Source organism: Phyllobates terribilis, unplaced genomic scaffold, assembly GCF_046119375.1.
Source record: "Phyllobates terribilis strain yellow unplaced genomic scaffold, ASM4611937v1 Scaffold_4__5_contigs__length_816908805, whole genome shotgun sequence".
In the NCBI taxonomy this organism is placed as follows: Eukaryota; Metazoa; Chordata; class Amphibia; order Anura; family Dendrobatidae; genus Phyllobates; species Phyllobates terribilis.
In genome coordinates, this window is record NW_027362764.1 from 792,908,603 (window position 1) to 792,925,490 (window position 16,888).

Genomic DNA, 16,888 nt, shown 5'->3' on the forward strand with positions numbered 1-16,888 from the left:
GCAGGATAATACAGAGATTTGACCCGTGGAACTGCAAAACTACACTTGTATTTCTCGGGCCTACACCAGACTATTTTCAACAGATATATTTGTGTCTGAACAATCAGGAGTCACTACTGTTTTTCTTTATGGCAAAAAGTGCAAAAAATCAGGATAATACAGAGATTTGACCCGTGGAACTGCAAAACCACAGTTGTATTTCTCGGGCCTGCACCAGACTATTTTCAACAGATATATTTGTGTCTGAAAAATCCGGGAGACACTATTAGTTTGTTTTTTACGGCAAAAAATGCCAAAAGCAGGATAGTAGAGATTTTTTACCGTGGAATGGCAAAACCACAGTTATTGTTTATTTGGGTACATCAGAAAATTTTAAATAGATATATTTGCGGCTGAACAGTGAGCGACACACTCAAAATGTTTTTTTGGGGTAAAAATGGCCCAAAAGTGGATAATACAGAGGTTTGACCCGTGGAACTGCAAAACCACACTTGTATTTCTCGGGCCTACACCAGACTATTTTCAACAGATATATTTGTGTCTGAAAAATCAGGGAGACACTATTAGTTTTTTTTTACAGCAAAAATTGCCAAAAGCAGGATAATAGAGATTTTTTACCGTGGAACAGTAAAACCAAAGTTATAATTTACTGTTGTGTACCATAGTCTTTTAAATATATCTATTTGCGGCTGAACAGTGAGCGACACACTCAAACTGTTTTTTTTAGATACAAATGGCCCAAAAGTGGATAATACAGATTTTTGAACCGTGCAACTGCGAAACCACACTACTGTTTCTCTAGCCTACACCAGACTATTTTCAACAGATATATTTGTGTCTGAAAAATCAGGGAGACACTGTTAGTTTTTTTTTTACGGCAAAAAATGCCCAAAGCAGGATAATAGAGATTTTTTGCCGAGGAACAGCAAAACCACAGTTATAGTTTATTGGTGTATACCAGACTTTTTTAAATATATATATATTTGTGGCTGAACAGTGAGCGACACACTCAAACTGTTTTTTTTAGATACAAATGGCCCAAAAGTGGATAATACAGAGGTTTGAACCGTGGAACTGAAAAACCACACTTCTGTTTATCTAGCCTACACCAGACTATTTTCAACAAATATATTTGTGTCTGAAAAATCAGGAGACACTATTGTTTTTCTTTACAGCATAAAATGCTAAAAAGAAGGATAATACAGAGATTTGACCCGTGGAACTGGAAAACCACACTTGTATTTCTCGGGCCTACACCAGACTATTTTGAACAGATATATTTGTGTCTGAACAATCAGGAGACACTACTGATTTTCTTCACGGCAAAAAACGCAAAAAAAAGCAGGATAATACAGAGATTTGAACTGTGGAACTGCCAAACCACACTTGTATTTCTCGGGCCTACACCAGACTATTTTCAACAGATATATTTGTGTCTGAAAAATCAGGGAGACACTATGGTTTTTTTTTATGGCAAAAAATGCCCAAAACAGGATAATAGAGATTTTTTTACCGTGGAATAGCAAAACCACAGTTATAGTTTACTGGTATATACCAGACTTTTTTAAATATACCTATTTGTCCCTGAACAGTGAGCGACACACTCAAACTGTTTTTTTGAGATACAAGTGGCCCAAAAGTGGATAACACAGAGGTTTAAACCATGGAACTGCAAAACCTCACTTCTGTTTATCTAGCCTACACAAGACTATTTTCAACAGATATATTTGTGTCTGAATAATCAGGAGACACTACTGTTTTTCTTTACAGCAAAAAATGCAAAATTGTAGGAAAAATACAGAGATTTGACCCGTGGAACTGCAAAGCCACACTTGTATTTCTCGGGCCTACACCAGACTATTTTGAACAGATATATTTGTGTCTGAACAATCAGGAGACACTAATGTTTTTCTTTATGGCAAAAAATGCAAAAAATCAGGATAATACAGAGATTTGACCCGTGGAACTGCAAAACCACACTTGTATTTCTCGGGCCTACACCAGATTATTTTCAACAGATATATTTGTGTCTGAACAATCAGGGGACACTACTGTTTTTCTTTACCCCAAAAAATGCAAAAAAGCAGGATAATACAGAGATTTGACCCATGGAACTGCAAAACCACACTTGTATTTCTCGGGCCTACAACAGACTATTTTCAACAGATATATTTGTGTCTGAAAAATCAGGGAGACACTATTAGTTTTTTTTTTACGGCAAAAAATGCCAAAAGCAGGATAATAGAGATTTTTTACCGTGGAACAGCAAAACCACAGTTATAATTCACTGGTGTATACCAGACTATTTTAAATTTATCTATTTGCGGCTGAACAGTGAGCGACACACTCAAACTGTTTTTTTTTTAGATACAAATGACCCAAAAGTGGATAATACAGAGGTTTGAACCATGAAACTTCAAAGCCACACTTCTGTTTCTCTAGCCTACACCAGACTATTTTCAACAGATATATTTGTGTCTGAACAATCAGGAGACTCTACTGTTTTTCTTTACGGCAAAAAATGAAAAAAAGCAGGATAATACAGAGATTTGACCCGTGGAACTGCAAAACCACACTTGTATTTCTCGAGCCTACACCAGACTATTTTGAACAGATATAATTGTGTCTGAACAATCAGGAGACACTACTGTTTTTCTTTACGGCAAAAAATGCAAAAAAGCAGGATAATACAGAGATTTAACCCATTGAACTACAAAACCACACTTGTATTTCTCGGGCCTACACCAGACTATGTTCAACATATATATTTGTGTCTGAACAATCAGGAGACACTACTGTTTTTCTTTCCGGCAAAAAATGCAAAAAAGCAGGATAATACAGAGATTTGACCCGTGGAACTGCGAAACCACACTTGAATTTCTCGGGCCTACACCAGACTATTTTCAACAGATATATTTGTGTCTGAAAAATCAGGGAGACACTATAATTTTTTTTTTACGGCACAAATTGCCAAAAGCAGGATAATAGAGATTTTTTACCGTGGAACAGCAAAACCAAAGTTAGAATTTACTGTTGTATACCAGACCTTTTTAAATATATTTATTTGCGGCTTAACAGTGAGCGACACACTCAAACCGTTTTTTTTAGATACAAATGGCCCAAAAGTGGATAATATAGAGGTTTGAACCGTGCAACTGCGAAACCACACTACTGTTTCTCTAGCCTACACCAGACTATTTTCAACAGATATATGTGTGTCTGAACAATCAGGAGACACTACTGTTTATCTTTACAGGAAAAAATGCAAAAAGCAGGATAATACAGAGATTTGACCGGTGGAACTGCAAAACCACACTTGTATTTCCCGGGCCTACACCAGATTATTTTCAACAGATATATTTTAGTCTGAACAATCAGGAGACACTGCTGTTTTTCTATAAAGCAAAAAATGCAAAAAACAGTATAATACAGAGATTTGACCCGTGGAACTGCAAAACCACACTTTTATTTCTCGGGCCTACAACAGACTATTTTCAGCAAATATATTTGTGTCTGAAAAATCAGGGAGACACTAGTAGTTTTTATTTACTGCAAAAATTACCCAAAGCAGGATAATAGAGATTTTTTAGCTTGGAACAGCAAAACCACAGTTATAATTTACTGGTGTATACCAGACTTTTTAAAATATATCTATTTGTGGCTGAACAGTGAGCGACACACTCAAACTGTTTTTTTTAGATACAAATGGCCCAAAAGTGGATAATACAGAGTTTTGTACCGTGGAACTGCAAAACCACACTTCTGTTTTTCTAGCATATACCAGACTATTTTCAACAGATACTCAGAAAGAGAATAGGAGGGATCCAATGGCTGGATGTCCTTAAGGACAAAAATGTCCAGGAAGGATGGGAAATTTTTAAAAATGAGATTCTCAAAGCACAATCATTAACAATCCCGAAAAGTAGGAAGAATGGGAAGCATTTAAGGAAACCAGGATGGATGAACACAGAACTTAAACACATGCTAAAAAGAAAGAAAGAAATGTTTATTAAATGGAAAGAGGGAGGCATATCTAAAGAAGATTATAATGCAGTCTGCAGATCCTGCAGGGCATGTATCAGGTTAGCTAAAGCTGACAATGAATTAAGGCTTGCAAGAGATGTCAAAAGCAATAAAAAAGGATTTTGGGGGTATGTCAAAAGTAAAAGAAAAGTCAAAGATGCTATAGGATTTTTACAGGATGAAAATGGAGAAATGGTAAGAGAGGATGTTGAGAAGGCCAAACTTTTTAATTCCTATTTTGCATCTGTTTTCTCTCAGAAAGAAAATGTAACATCAACTGATCTTCACTGTCCTTTTAAAGGAATAGAAGAATCCAAGTTATCTGTAAACAGAAAGATTGTGAGGGAATATTTAGCTAACATAAATGAGTTCAAGTATCCAGGTCCAGATGAATTACACCCCAGAGTACTGAAGGAGATCGTAGAAGAAATTTTAGAACCACTCTCCATAATCTTTGAAAATTCTTGGAGAACAGGAGAAGTCCCAGAAGACTGGAGAAGAGCAAATGTTGTTCCTATCTTCAAAAAGGGGAAGAAGGTGGACCCAGGGAACTATAGGCCGGTGAGTCTGACTTCTATACCAGGAAAGATCTTTGAACAAATTATTAAACAACATGTATGTAAGTACCTGGATAAGAATGAAGTGATTAACCAGAGTCAGCATGGGTTTATAACTAACAAGTCATGTCAGACTAACTTAATTTCCTTCTATGACAGAATCACTGACTGGGTGGATCAGGGAAATGCTGTAGATATAGTATATCTTGACTTCAGCAAAGCATTTGACAAAGTATCTCACACCATCCTTATTGAAAAAATGACCAAGTATGCAATGGACCAGGCAACTGTTAGGTGGATTCATAACTGGCTTAGTGATCGGACTCAAAGGGTGATTGTAAATGGCTTCACATCCAGCTGGATGAATGTCTCAAGTGGGGTACCACAGGGCTCCGTCCTGGGACCTGTATTGTTCAACATCTTTATCAATGATTTAGATGAAGGAATTGAGGGTAAACTGATTAAATTTGCTGATGACACAAAGCTAGGAGGGATAGCTAATACTAGAGAAGAGAGAGAGAGGATTCAAAAAGACCTAAATAAACTGGAGCAGTGGGCAGCAACCAACAGAATGGTTTTTAATAGGGAAAAATGCAAAGTACTACATCTGGGCAATAAAAATAAAAAAAGCATATACAGAATGGTAGGAATAGAGCTAAGCAACAGTACATGTGAAAAAGACTTAGGTATACTAATAGATCATAGACTGAACATGAGTCAACAGTGTGATGCAGCAGCAAAAAAGGCAAATACAATTCTGGGATGTATTAACAGAAGCATACAGTCTAGATCACGTGAAGTCATTATTGGTCTTTACTCCTCTTTGGTCAGACCTCATCTGGAATACTGTGTACAGTTTTGGGCACCACATTTTAAAAAAGACATAGACAAACTGGAGCAAGTTCAGAGAAGAGCGACCAGAATGGTGACTGGTCTGCAAACCATGTCCTATGAGGAACGGTTGCAGGATTTGGGAATGTTTAGCTTGCAAAAAAGAAGACTGAGAGGAGACTTAATAGCTGTCTACAAATATGTCAAGGGCTGTCACATTGTAGAAGGATCATCTTTATTCTCATTTGCACAAGGAAAGACTAGAAGCAATGGGATGAAACTAAATGGGAGGAGACACAGATTAGATATTAGAAAAAACTTTTTGACAGTTAGGGTGATTAATGAGTGGAACAGGCTGCCACGAGAGGTGGTGAGTTCCCCTTCAATGGACGTCTTCAAACAGAGGCTGGACAGACATCTGTCTGAGATGATTTAGTGAATCCTGCTTTGAGCAGGGGGTTGGACCAGATGACCCAGGAGATCCCTTCCAACTCTACCATTCTATGATTCTATGATTCTATGATTTGTATCTGAACAATCAGTAGACACTACTGTTTTTCTTTACATCAAAAAATGCAAAATTGTGGATAATACAGAGATTTGACCCGTGGAACTGCAAAACCACACTTGTATTTCTCGGGCCTACACCAGACTATTTTGAACAGATATATTTGTGTTTGAACAATGAGGAGACACTACTGTTTTTCTTTACGGCAAAAAATGCAAAAAAGCAGAATAATACAGAGATTTGACCCATGGAACTGCAAAACCACACTTGTATTTCTCAGGCCTACAACAGACTATTTTCAACAGATATATTTGTGTCTGAACAATCAGGAGACACTAATGTTTTTCTTTACGGCAAAAAAGCAGGATAATACAGCGATTTGACCCGTGGAACTGCAAAACCACACTTGTATTTCTTGGGCCTACACCAGACTATTTTCAACAGATATATTTGTGTCTGAACAATCAGGAGACACTACTGTTTTTCTTTATGGCAAAAAATGCAAAAAAACAGGATAATACAGAGATTTGACCCGTGGAACTGCAAAACCACACTTGTATTTCTCGGGCCTATACCAGACTATTTTCAACAGATATATTTCTGTCTGAAAAATCAGGGAGACACTATTAATTTTTTTTTTACGGCAAAAACTGCCAAAAGCAGGATAATAGAGGTTTTTTACCGTGGAACAGCAAAACCAAAGTTATAATTCACTGGTGTATAACAGACAATTTTAAATTTATCTATTTGCGGCTGAACAGTGAGCGACCCACTCAAACTGTTTTTTTTTTAGATACAAATGATCCAAAAGTATATAATATGAAGGTTTGAACCATGGAACTTCTAAACCACACTACTGTTTCTCTAGCCTACACCAGACTATTTTCAACAAATATATTTGTGTCTGTACAATCAGGAGACACTACTGTTTGTCTTTACGGCAAAAAATGTAAAAAAGCAGGATAATACAGAGATTTGACCCATGGAACTGCAAAATCACACTTGTATTTCTCGGGCCTACACCAGACTATTTTCAACAGATATATTTGTGTCTGAAAAATCAGGATGCACTACTGTTTTTCTTTACGGCAAAAAATGCAAAAAAGCAGGATAATACAGAGATTTGACCCGTGGAACTGCAAAATCACACTTGTATTTCTCGGGCCTACCCCAGACTATTTTCAACAGATATATTTGTGTCTGAAAAATAAGGGAGACACTATTAGTTTTTTGTCTATGGCAAAAAATGCCAAAAGCAGGATAATAGAGATTTTTTACCGTGGAACAGCAAAACCACAGTTATAGTTTACTGGTGTATACCAGACTTTTTTTTAAATTTATCTATTTGCGGCTGAACAGTGAGCGACACACTCAAACTGTTTTTTTTAGATACAAATGGCCCAAAAGTGGATAATACAGAGGTTTGAACCATGGAACTGCAAAACTACACTTCTGTTTCTCTAGCCCATACCAGACTATTTTCAACAGATATATTTGTATCTGAACAATCAGTAGACACTACTGTTTTTCTTTACAGCAAAAATGCAAAAAAGAAGGATAATACAGAGATTTTACGCGTGGAACTGCAAAACCACACTTGTATTTCTCGCGCCTACACCAGACTATTTTCAACATATATATTTGTGTCTGAATAATCAGGAGACACCACTGTTTCTCTTTACGGCAAAAAATGCAAAAAAGCAGGATAATACATAGATTTGACCCGTGGAACTGCAAAACCACACTTGTATTTCTTGGGCCTACACCAGACTATTTTCAACAGATATATTTGTGTCTGAAAAATCAAGGAGACACTATTAGTTTTTTTTTTACGGCAAAAAATTACCAAAACAGGATAATAGAGATTTTGTACCTGTTAGAACCTTGCTGTTAGGTTTTTTTTCCTTTGCTGGTCACATGACCTTGTTGGCCTATTTAATCCTGCTCCGCCCTTCTGGCTTTGCTGGACTTCATTGTATATCTACTTTCTAGCTAGCCTGTGCTCTGTATCTAGCTCTGTTAGTTTGCTTGGTCTACGGACCTCTATGTTCTATCTATTTTGTTTGTTCGTCTGTCTGCTACTATTTCTGTTAGGAGGTGTCCCATATTCCTCCCAGTCCTTAGTACTTGTAGGGATTCCCTCCCCACATCTATAGGTCTCCGTACAGACTAGATTCGGACTTTAGCAGGTCTGATCGCAGGATCAGGTTCCCTGTTACATCGTAGGGATTCAGCTGAGTCCTATAGTAGGGACAGATCTCCTCTCTTTCCTTAGCTTTGGTAGCAGAACATAACAGTAAGTCCAGCCTGCAAATTCTCTAAGGAAAGATTTTTTTTTTTTTTTTGTTCCATCATGGTGTCGGTTCAGGATTTGGCTAAACACCTGCAGGGACTCTCTCTGGAAGTGGCCGAGCTCCGTCAGCACGTGAGTAACTGTCCTGGAGCATATTTCTTGGAGCCTAAGGTATGTTTGCCGGATTTATTTTTTGGTGAACATCGAGAATTTTTTTCATTTAAAAATGCTTGCTTATTGTATTTTCGTTTGAGACCCAAGTCCTCTGGGGATGAATCCCAGCGCGTAGGGTTCATAATGTCACTTTTGCGCAAAGAGCCTCAGGAGTGGGCCTTTTCTTTGCAACCTAGTGATACATGCTTCAGATCAGTGGATAGTTTTTTTTCTGCTTTAGGATTATTATATGATGATCCTGACCGTGTGGCATCAGCTGAGACTGAGTTGAGACGTTTAAAACAAGGATCAGGTAATGTGGAAAAATATTGTACTCATTTTCGTCGTTGGTCCACTCAAACAGGGTGGAACGATTCTGCTCTGAAAAGTCTATTTCTTGCTGGGCTCAGTGAAAGGGTTAAAGACCTGCTAATTGCTTATCCTACACCTGAGGATTTGCAACAGGCTATGCAATTAGCTATACGGGTGGATAGAAGACTGCGTGCTAGGGTTAATGAGAGCAAATCCTCTGCTACACCAGACTATTTTCAACAGATATATTTGTGTCTGAACAATCAGGAGACACTATTATTTTTTTTTACGGCAAAAAATGCCAAAAGCGGGATAATAGAGATTTTTTTACCGTGGAACAGCAAAACCACAGTTATAATTTACTGGGGTATACCAGACTTTTTAAAATATATTTTCAGTGGCCATGAACTAACATTCGTCTTCTTCTTCTCTTTTCACACAGGTACATGCTCTTCTCCTGCATAATTCCTCTGCTTGCTGTATATGCCACCATCTAATGCTCTGCTCTCCTGATTGAAATCACTGGTACATGCTCTTCTCCTGCATAATTCCTCTGCTTGCTGTATATGCCGCCATCTAATGCTCTGCTCTCCTGATTCATCTCACTGGTACATGCTCTTCTCCTGCATAATTCCTCTGCTTTCTGTATATGCCGCCATCTAATGCTCTGCTCTCCAGATTCAACTCACTGGTAGAGTTCTCTGCTTGATATTTCTGCTTTATCTGTCCCTTTCCACTCAATACTCACATATGTCTGTCCTTTCCCCACTGTAGACTTTATCTAATGTTTAGAGGTGCTAAACTGCAGAGCCTACAGAGTCCTAGCTCTGTCTTTGATCACCCAGCCATCTCCTGATGAGATGACCAGCTGCTAATTTAGCCACAAGCTGCTCCCACAATTCCCCTCACCTGATGGTTTAGTGTGCCCTATATACTTAGAAGCTCTTTAAGGGGTTAACGCGTTCTGGGTTGTGCATGCGTCTTCTTGTGCAAAGTGGCTTCGGAGATAAGTGGCAGTTATTTCAGAGGCAGTTAGTCAGGGCAGGAGTCAGGTAACCAACACTTTGACCACTTACTCTCTTTTAACTATGTTTCTGTTAGCTCTCACTTTTTCCTCTATAGTCCTCCACTTGCTAGTAACCCCTCAAATACCTACACCTAGTAAGAAACTCTTCATCTCTCCCTCCATCCTCCCCATTCATCTCACCTCCTCCTCCGAATTATTCCTCAACATTCAATCCTGGATCTCCAAACACAGACAGCCACCTCATGCTCTCTCTTGCTCCCACCTGCTAACACTTTCTCTGCTCCTCCTCACTGCTGGAGATATCTCTCCAAATCCTGGTCCTCCTCGCCATATCCCCACAGTTACTTCTATCTCCTATCCACGACCTTTCACAAACTGTCGCAACTCTTCTAACCTCATACCCATCCAACTAATCCCCACTTCCTTAGTTGCTCTAACAGGAGCTCTATGGAACGCTTGCTCCATCTGCAACAAACTTTCCTACATCCACAACCTTTTCATTACTAACAAACTTTCCTTCCTCGCCATTACCGAAACCTGGTTCACCCCCTCTGACACAGCCTCCCCAGCTGCACTTTCATATGGCGGATTCCACCTTTCCCACACCCCCCGCCCCAACGGCAAACATGGCGGAAGCGTAGGTTTTCTGCTGTCAGATACCTGTGCTTTCACCCAAATATCACTGCCACCCTCTGTTACACTCCCCTCATTTGAGGTGCACTGTGTGCTCATCTATTCCCCCTCTGACCTCCAACTGGCCGTCATTTACCGACACCCAGGGCTAGCCACCACTTTCTTAGACCACTTCACCACCTGGCTGCTTCACTTCCTTTCCACCGACATCCCCACTATCATAATGGGTGACTTCAACATCCCCATTGACACTTCCCACTCTTCGGTCTCTAAGCTCCTATCCCTCACTTCCTCTTTCGGCCTTGCTCAATGGTCTTCGGCAGCTACTCATAAAGATGCCCACACACTGGACCTCATCTTCACCCGCCTCTGTTCCCTATCTAACCTCTCTAACTCACACCTCCCTCTCTCTGACCATAACCTCCTCACATTCTCTACCCTCTCCTCTCCAAGTGCACAATCCCCACTCCACAAACTTACACACGCTCGCAGAAACCTCAAACACCTTGACCTACACTCACTCTCTGAATCCCTCCTCCCTCTTACAGACATAAATTCCTTACACAATGCAGATGTTGCTGCCGCTTCATATAACACCACAATAGCTGCAGCTCTCGACTTGATCGCCCCCCTCACACATACCAAATCTCGCACAATCAACAGGCAACCCTGGCACACCAAACTTACTAAAGAATTGAGACGGGCCTCCAGGGTTGCGGAGAGGAGATGGAAAAGGTCTCACTCCATCGAGCACTTCATCGCATTCAAACAATCCCTCACTATCTTCAAGTTCTGCACTCACTACAGCAAAACAAACCTACTTCTCATCTCTCATATCCTCCCTGTCTCACAACCCTAAACAGCTATTTAACACTTTCAATGCTCTCCTTCATCCCCCAGCACCTCCTCCCTCTTCTCTCAACTCAGCCGAAAACGTTGCCTCATTCTTCAAGCAGAAGATTGACACCATCAGACAAAGCTTTTGCCTAAAGCCCGCACAACCCCTCCTCATACCTACTCAACCTTCCTCCTCCAAACCCCACTTCTCTACCATTACAGAAGGTCAAGTCTCCTCTTTACTCTCCAAATCACACCTCACCACCTGCGAACTTGACCCAATCCCATCCCACCTCATCCCTATCCTTACCACAGTCTTCATGCCAACCCTAACCCACCTCTTCAACCTGTCACTAACAACCGGTGTCTTCCCCTCATGTTTCAAACATGCCGCAATCACACCCATCCTCAAAAGCCCTCCCTTGACTCATCCTCTCTGACTAGCTACAGCCCCATATCACTTCTCCCCTTTTCCTCAAAACTACTAGAACAACATGTCCACCTTGAACTGTCCTCCCACCTCTCCTCCTGTTCCCTCTTCGACCGCCTGCAATCTGGCTTCCGACCGCATCACTCGATTGAAACTGCCCTGACCAAAGACACCAACGACGTACTAACTGCCAAATCCAAGCGACACTACTCCATCCTCCTCCTTCTGGACCTGTCATCTGCCTTCGACACAGTGGACCATTCCCTCTTGCTACAGATTCTCTCATCTCTTGGCATCACGGACTTGGCCCTATCTTGGATCTCCTCATACTTAACAGACAGGACATTCAGCGTCTCCCACTCACGCATCACCTCCTCATCTCGCCCCCTATCTGTCGGTGTCCCCCAAGGTTCAGTTCTAGGAACTCTGCTCTTCTCCATCTACACCTTTGGCCTGGGACAGCTTATAGAGTCTCACGGCTTTCAGTACCTCTATGCTGATGACACACAGATCTACCTCTCTGGACCCGATATCTCCTCCCTACTAACCAAAATCCCACAATGTCTGTCCGCCATCTCATCCTTCTTCTCTGCCAGATTTCTAAAACTCAACATGGATAAAACAGAGTTCATCATCTTTCCACCCTCTCATTCATATCCCCCATCTGACCTATCCATCAACGTCAATGGCTGTTCACTCTCCCCAGTCCCACAAGCTCGCTGCCTTGGGGTAACCCTGGACTCTGATCTCTCCTTCAAACCACATATCCAAGCCGTTTCCACCTCCTGCCGACTCCAACTCAAAAATATCTCCCGGATCCGTGCATTCCTCAGCAAAGACTCTGCAAAAACACTAGTGCATGACCTCATCATCTCCCGCCTCGACTACTGCAACATCCTACTCTGTGGCCTCCCTTTCAACACTCTTGCACCCCTCCAATCTATCCTAAACTCTGCTGTTCGACTAATCCACCTGTCCCCCCGCTATTCCCCGGCCTCCCCCCTCTGTCAATCCCTTCACTGGCTCCCCATTGCCCAGAGAATCCAGTTCAAAACCCTAACTACGGCATACAAAGCCATCCACAACCTGTCTCCTCCATACATCTGTGACCTAGTCTCCCAGTACTTACCTGCACGCAAGCTCCGATCCTCACAAGATCTCCTTCTCTACTCCCCTCTTATCTCCTCTTCCCACAATCGCATACAAGATTTCTCCCGTGCATCGCCCCTACTCTGGAACTCTGTACCCCAACACATCAGACTCTCGCCTACCATGGAAACCTTCAAAAGAAACCTGAAGACCTGCCTCTTCGACAAGCCTACAACCTGCAGTAACCACCGCTCCACCACATTACTGCATGAACTCCTCTACCCTCACCTACTGTATCCCTCACCCATCCCTTGTAGACTGTGAGCCCTCGCGGGCAGGGTCCTCGCTCCTCCTGTACCAGTCGCTGACTCGTTTTGTTAAGATTATGTAAATGTTTTTGCTATGTATATCCCTATCACATGTAAAGCGCCATGGAATAAATGGCGCTATAATAATAAATAATAATAATAATAAATATATATATTTGCGGCTGAACAGTGAGCGACACACTCAAACTGTTTTTTTTATATACAAATGGCCCAAAAGTGGATAATACAGAGGTTTGTACCGTGGAACTGCAAAACCACACTTCTGTTTCTGTAGCCTACACCTGACTATTTTCAACAGATATATTTGTGTCTGAAAAATCAGAGACACACTATTTTTTTTTTTTGTTGTGGGGGGGAGGGGACACCAAAAGGTTAATAAGACGGGTATTTGTACAGTGTGAAGGAGGAAAAAAAAAAGAGGATTTAGATGAAAAAAAAGTATTTTTCCTGGCCCCCGAGACCTGGAGCTAAGTCCAGCAATTTCAGCAACAGGAGCACACAGGACTGTAATGCAGCGTTTGCTGGTATAACCACTGCGTCTCCTATACAGCCTGCCTGATATCTGGGATGGATATTAGTCCTGAGAAGGACTGTTTGTTTGATCTGGCAGCCTTTACAGACCCTACACTAACTATTTCGCAGTATATATCTCTCCCTAAATCAGCAGCACTGTCCCTACACTGACTGATCCCGGCCGTCTGTGTCCAAGATGGCGGCGCCCGGTTTTAAATACTCGAGGTGACGCTGTGCGGCCAGCCAATCACTGTAATGCCCACAAACAACATGGCTGCGGCATTACAGTGACTGGTGGGCAATCCCTGCATGTTCATTGGCTCTGTAAAGAGTGCCAAACATGCAGGGCGGAGACCCGAGCTCCCGCCCGAGTAACCCAGAAATGCTCGGTGCTCGCCGAACATCCCGAGTAGCGTGATGCTTGGACGAGTACCGAGCAGTGTCGAGCATGCTCGCTCATCACTAGTTTCTATATATTTTTTCTGACATGCCTCGTTCTTGAATTAACAAAGCGGATAGTTTTTGCTACAAATACGGAGAAGTCATTTTTGAGTCACAAAGGTGAAACTTGACTACTGTGATAAGGAAAGCCTACAACCTGTATTTTGGCTGAAGAATAGGAGATCAGGACAAGAGTTGGGCTTCACACATATGCTGCAATAGATGTGCATCACATCTTACCCATCAGTTGCATGGGAAGAGACAATCTATGCCTTTTGCAGCAGAAATGATCTGGAGAGAGCCAACCGATCACACTACCAATTGCTATTTTTGCATGGTGCCCCCCATTAGGAAAGTAGTTTTAAGGAATAAGTGGACTTTACAGTATCCAAAACTTCCATCTGCAATATAATCAGTACCACATACAGAAGAACTGCTGGCTCCAGAAGCACAAGAAACATTTTCAGCCGAATCAAGTGAGGAAGAAGAGGGTGCTTGGTATCATAATGCATCTTTCTCTCACAATTCAGATTTTCTGTCAGCAACCTCAACTTCACAACATCTTATAACACAAAGTGAACCGAACGATCTTGTTAGAGGTTTGGATCTGCCCCAGAGTAAAGCTGAGCCCTTAGATTTCCAGCTACAGTAATGGAATCTCCTAGAGGGCGATGTTCGGATTTTTTTGTTCCCTCAACCGAGATAAAGATCTTGTCCAATACTTCTTCATGGAGGGCGATCTTGTGGCATGCAACAACTTATCTGAAGATAAGTCATAATCCAGAGGAATGGGGGCTCTTCATCGATTCCTCCAAAGCAAGCCTAAAAGCCGTCTTGCTGCATAATTAATTGCAATGTGCTACCTTCAATTCCAGTAGGTTAAACAGTCCACATAAAAGAAACCTATGACAAAATGAAATAGCTGTTGAGGGGCCTGAACTATGGGCAAAATTGGTGACCCCTCTGTGGTGACTTAAAGGTGATGGCCCTCTTACTTGGTCTCCAAGGTGGATGCATAAAGTCTTGCTGCTTTCTGTGCGAGTGGAATAGTCGTGCAAGAGAATATCCCTACAATAAAAGAGACCGACCTCTCCGACATTCACTTCAGCCATTAAAGAGTAAAAATCTACTGCATCCAGCACTTGTTCACCAATCAAATATGATTTTGTTACCACAACTGCATATCACATTGGGCCTAATGAAGAACTTTGTGAAGGCAATGGATAAAAAAAACAAAAGCATCAAGTATCTCATTAACAAATTTCCAAGGTTGAGTGAAAAAAAGATAAAGGAAGGAGTCTTTATTGGAGCTCAGATTCGTAAGCTTCTTCATGATGAGGATTTTCTCTGTTTTTTGCAGGGAAAAGTAAAGCCTGCATGGGTCACATTCACATTACTGGGAACTCAAAAGCAGATAACTATGAAGAGTTGGTGGAAAATCTCCTGAAACATTTAAGAATCATGGCTTAAAGATTAATTTCTTACATTCGCATCTAGACTTATTTCCGCCAAACTGAGCAGCAGCGAGCGACGAGCATGATGAGATATTGCGGATATGGAGAAAAGATATCAAGGAAAATCGAATCCATCAATGCTGCAGATTACTGAGGACAATTGTAAGAGATGATCAGATGCAGGAGTACAAGAGACAAGCAAAAAAGAGCAGTCACTGAATGAGGAGCAAATGTAGAGCGATTTCTGTAACTTTATAATTCACAATAGCGTTTAGACGTTTTATTTATTGGAATTGTTGCTGAGTTTCCACCAAAAAAATATTGGAAAATTGACACAAAATATTCTGCGTCTTTATATTTGTAAAAATAATAATGTTTGAAAGTGCTGAAACTATTTTGAATGAATTATCTGTAACATTAACAGGAAAACTCTTTGACATAGAAAAAATTGTTCATTGTCAGATTTGAATTCAGGAGGTGAAAATCATTTAGAAATGGCTGATTTCATAACTGAACCTGACGACTTTTGAAAATATGTAAAACAGTGTTATCAAATTCTCTGTTTCTAATCACAGGAGCCATGGAGCTGTCCACCATCCTCGCTCTTTCTCTTGTACTTCTCTTCACTGTCTACATTTTCCTCTCCTGGGTCAGACAACATAGATACCGGTCACTGCCTCCCGGACCTACCCCAATTCCTCTGCTGGGTACCCCCAAATACATGCATTTAAATGATGCCCCCAAGACTTTCCCAGAGGTAAGTGTCCACAAGGAGACATAGTGCAGTGCATGTTGGTAATGCAGATATTGTGTGTCCTGTTTTTCGCTCATCATGCTGTAGAGATGCAGGATTTATCATTTTCAGGCTGCTCAGTGTGAGATGTAGACAACCGGAGCTCTGATCCTGATCTGCTATCTGCATCAGCTTGGATTTGTGTTATATACAAGGCATGTCCTATATAAAAAGACATACAAACAAATGAGAGATCTTAAAAATGCAAATTATGGTAATTCCAAAAAAGCAAATCAGCTGAATAAGCTTCATACAAACCATTCACAAGCAGGGATGCTGGGCTGTCTTCTTTAGTGAAAATTACAGATGAGCAAATCAATTATATGTGGAATTTTTGGAGAATTTGTCGGACCCGAATTGTATCAGCTAGAGAAGGCTCACATACCCTCAGCTGTGGTTGAGCTTCCACAAAATGCTGCACAGCTATCGCAGCACATGGCATAGCACAGTCAACGAGGATGGACTATCGTAGCCTGTGTAAAAGCCGAGGCAGGGTGTGCAGCAAACATATTGGACTGAATCTGAAATGTAAGAAAGCATCTCAGCTTAGAGATAGAAATAAGGAGAGAACGTCACAAAACACTGAAGGAATTCTAAGACTGTATTCACACATTATGGAAGCATGTGAACGCAACCTAAAGATGACAGAACTGCAATGAAGAACA

At 41.1% G+C, this 16,888-nt stretch overlaps 1 protein-coding gene across 13 annotated transcripts in view; it reads left to right on the top strand.

Annotated features, from left to right (window-relative positions):
- LOC141266083 (cytochrome P450 2C25-like) overlaps positions 1 to 16,888 on the top strand; it is a 464,276-nt gene that overhangs the window by 160,582 nt on the left and 286,806 nt on the right. For 3 of the 13 annotated variants that reach the window (XM_073679977.1, XM_073679986.1, XM_073679985.1), the window contains exon 2: positions 16,006 to 16,187. The exons of 2 other annotated variants lie outside the window; for them this stretch is intronic. In XM_073679977.1, coding sequence (XP_073536078.1) covers positions 16,011 to 16,187 — 177 coding nt within the window. In that variant the 5' untranslated portion in view covers positions 16,006 to 16,010. Of the gene's footprint in view, positions 1 to 4,281; positions 4,585 to 8,287; positions 8,384 to 8,606; positions 8,679 to 15,336; positions 15,593 to 16,005; positions 16,188 to 16,888 lie in introns of those variants that run through there. 8 more of the 13 variants (XM_073679978.1, XM_073679981.1, XM_073679979.1 and 5 more) reach the window with 8 other exon arrangements.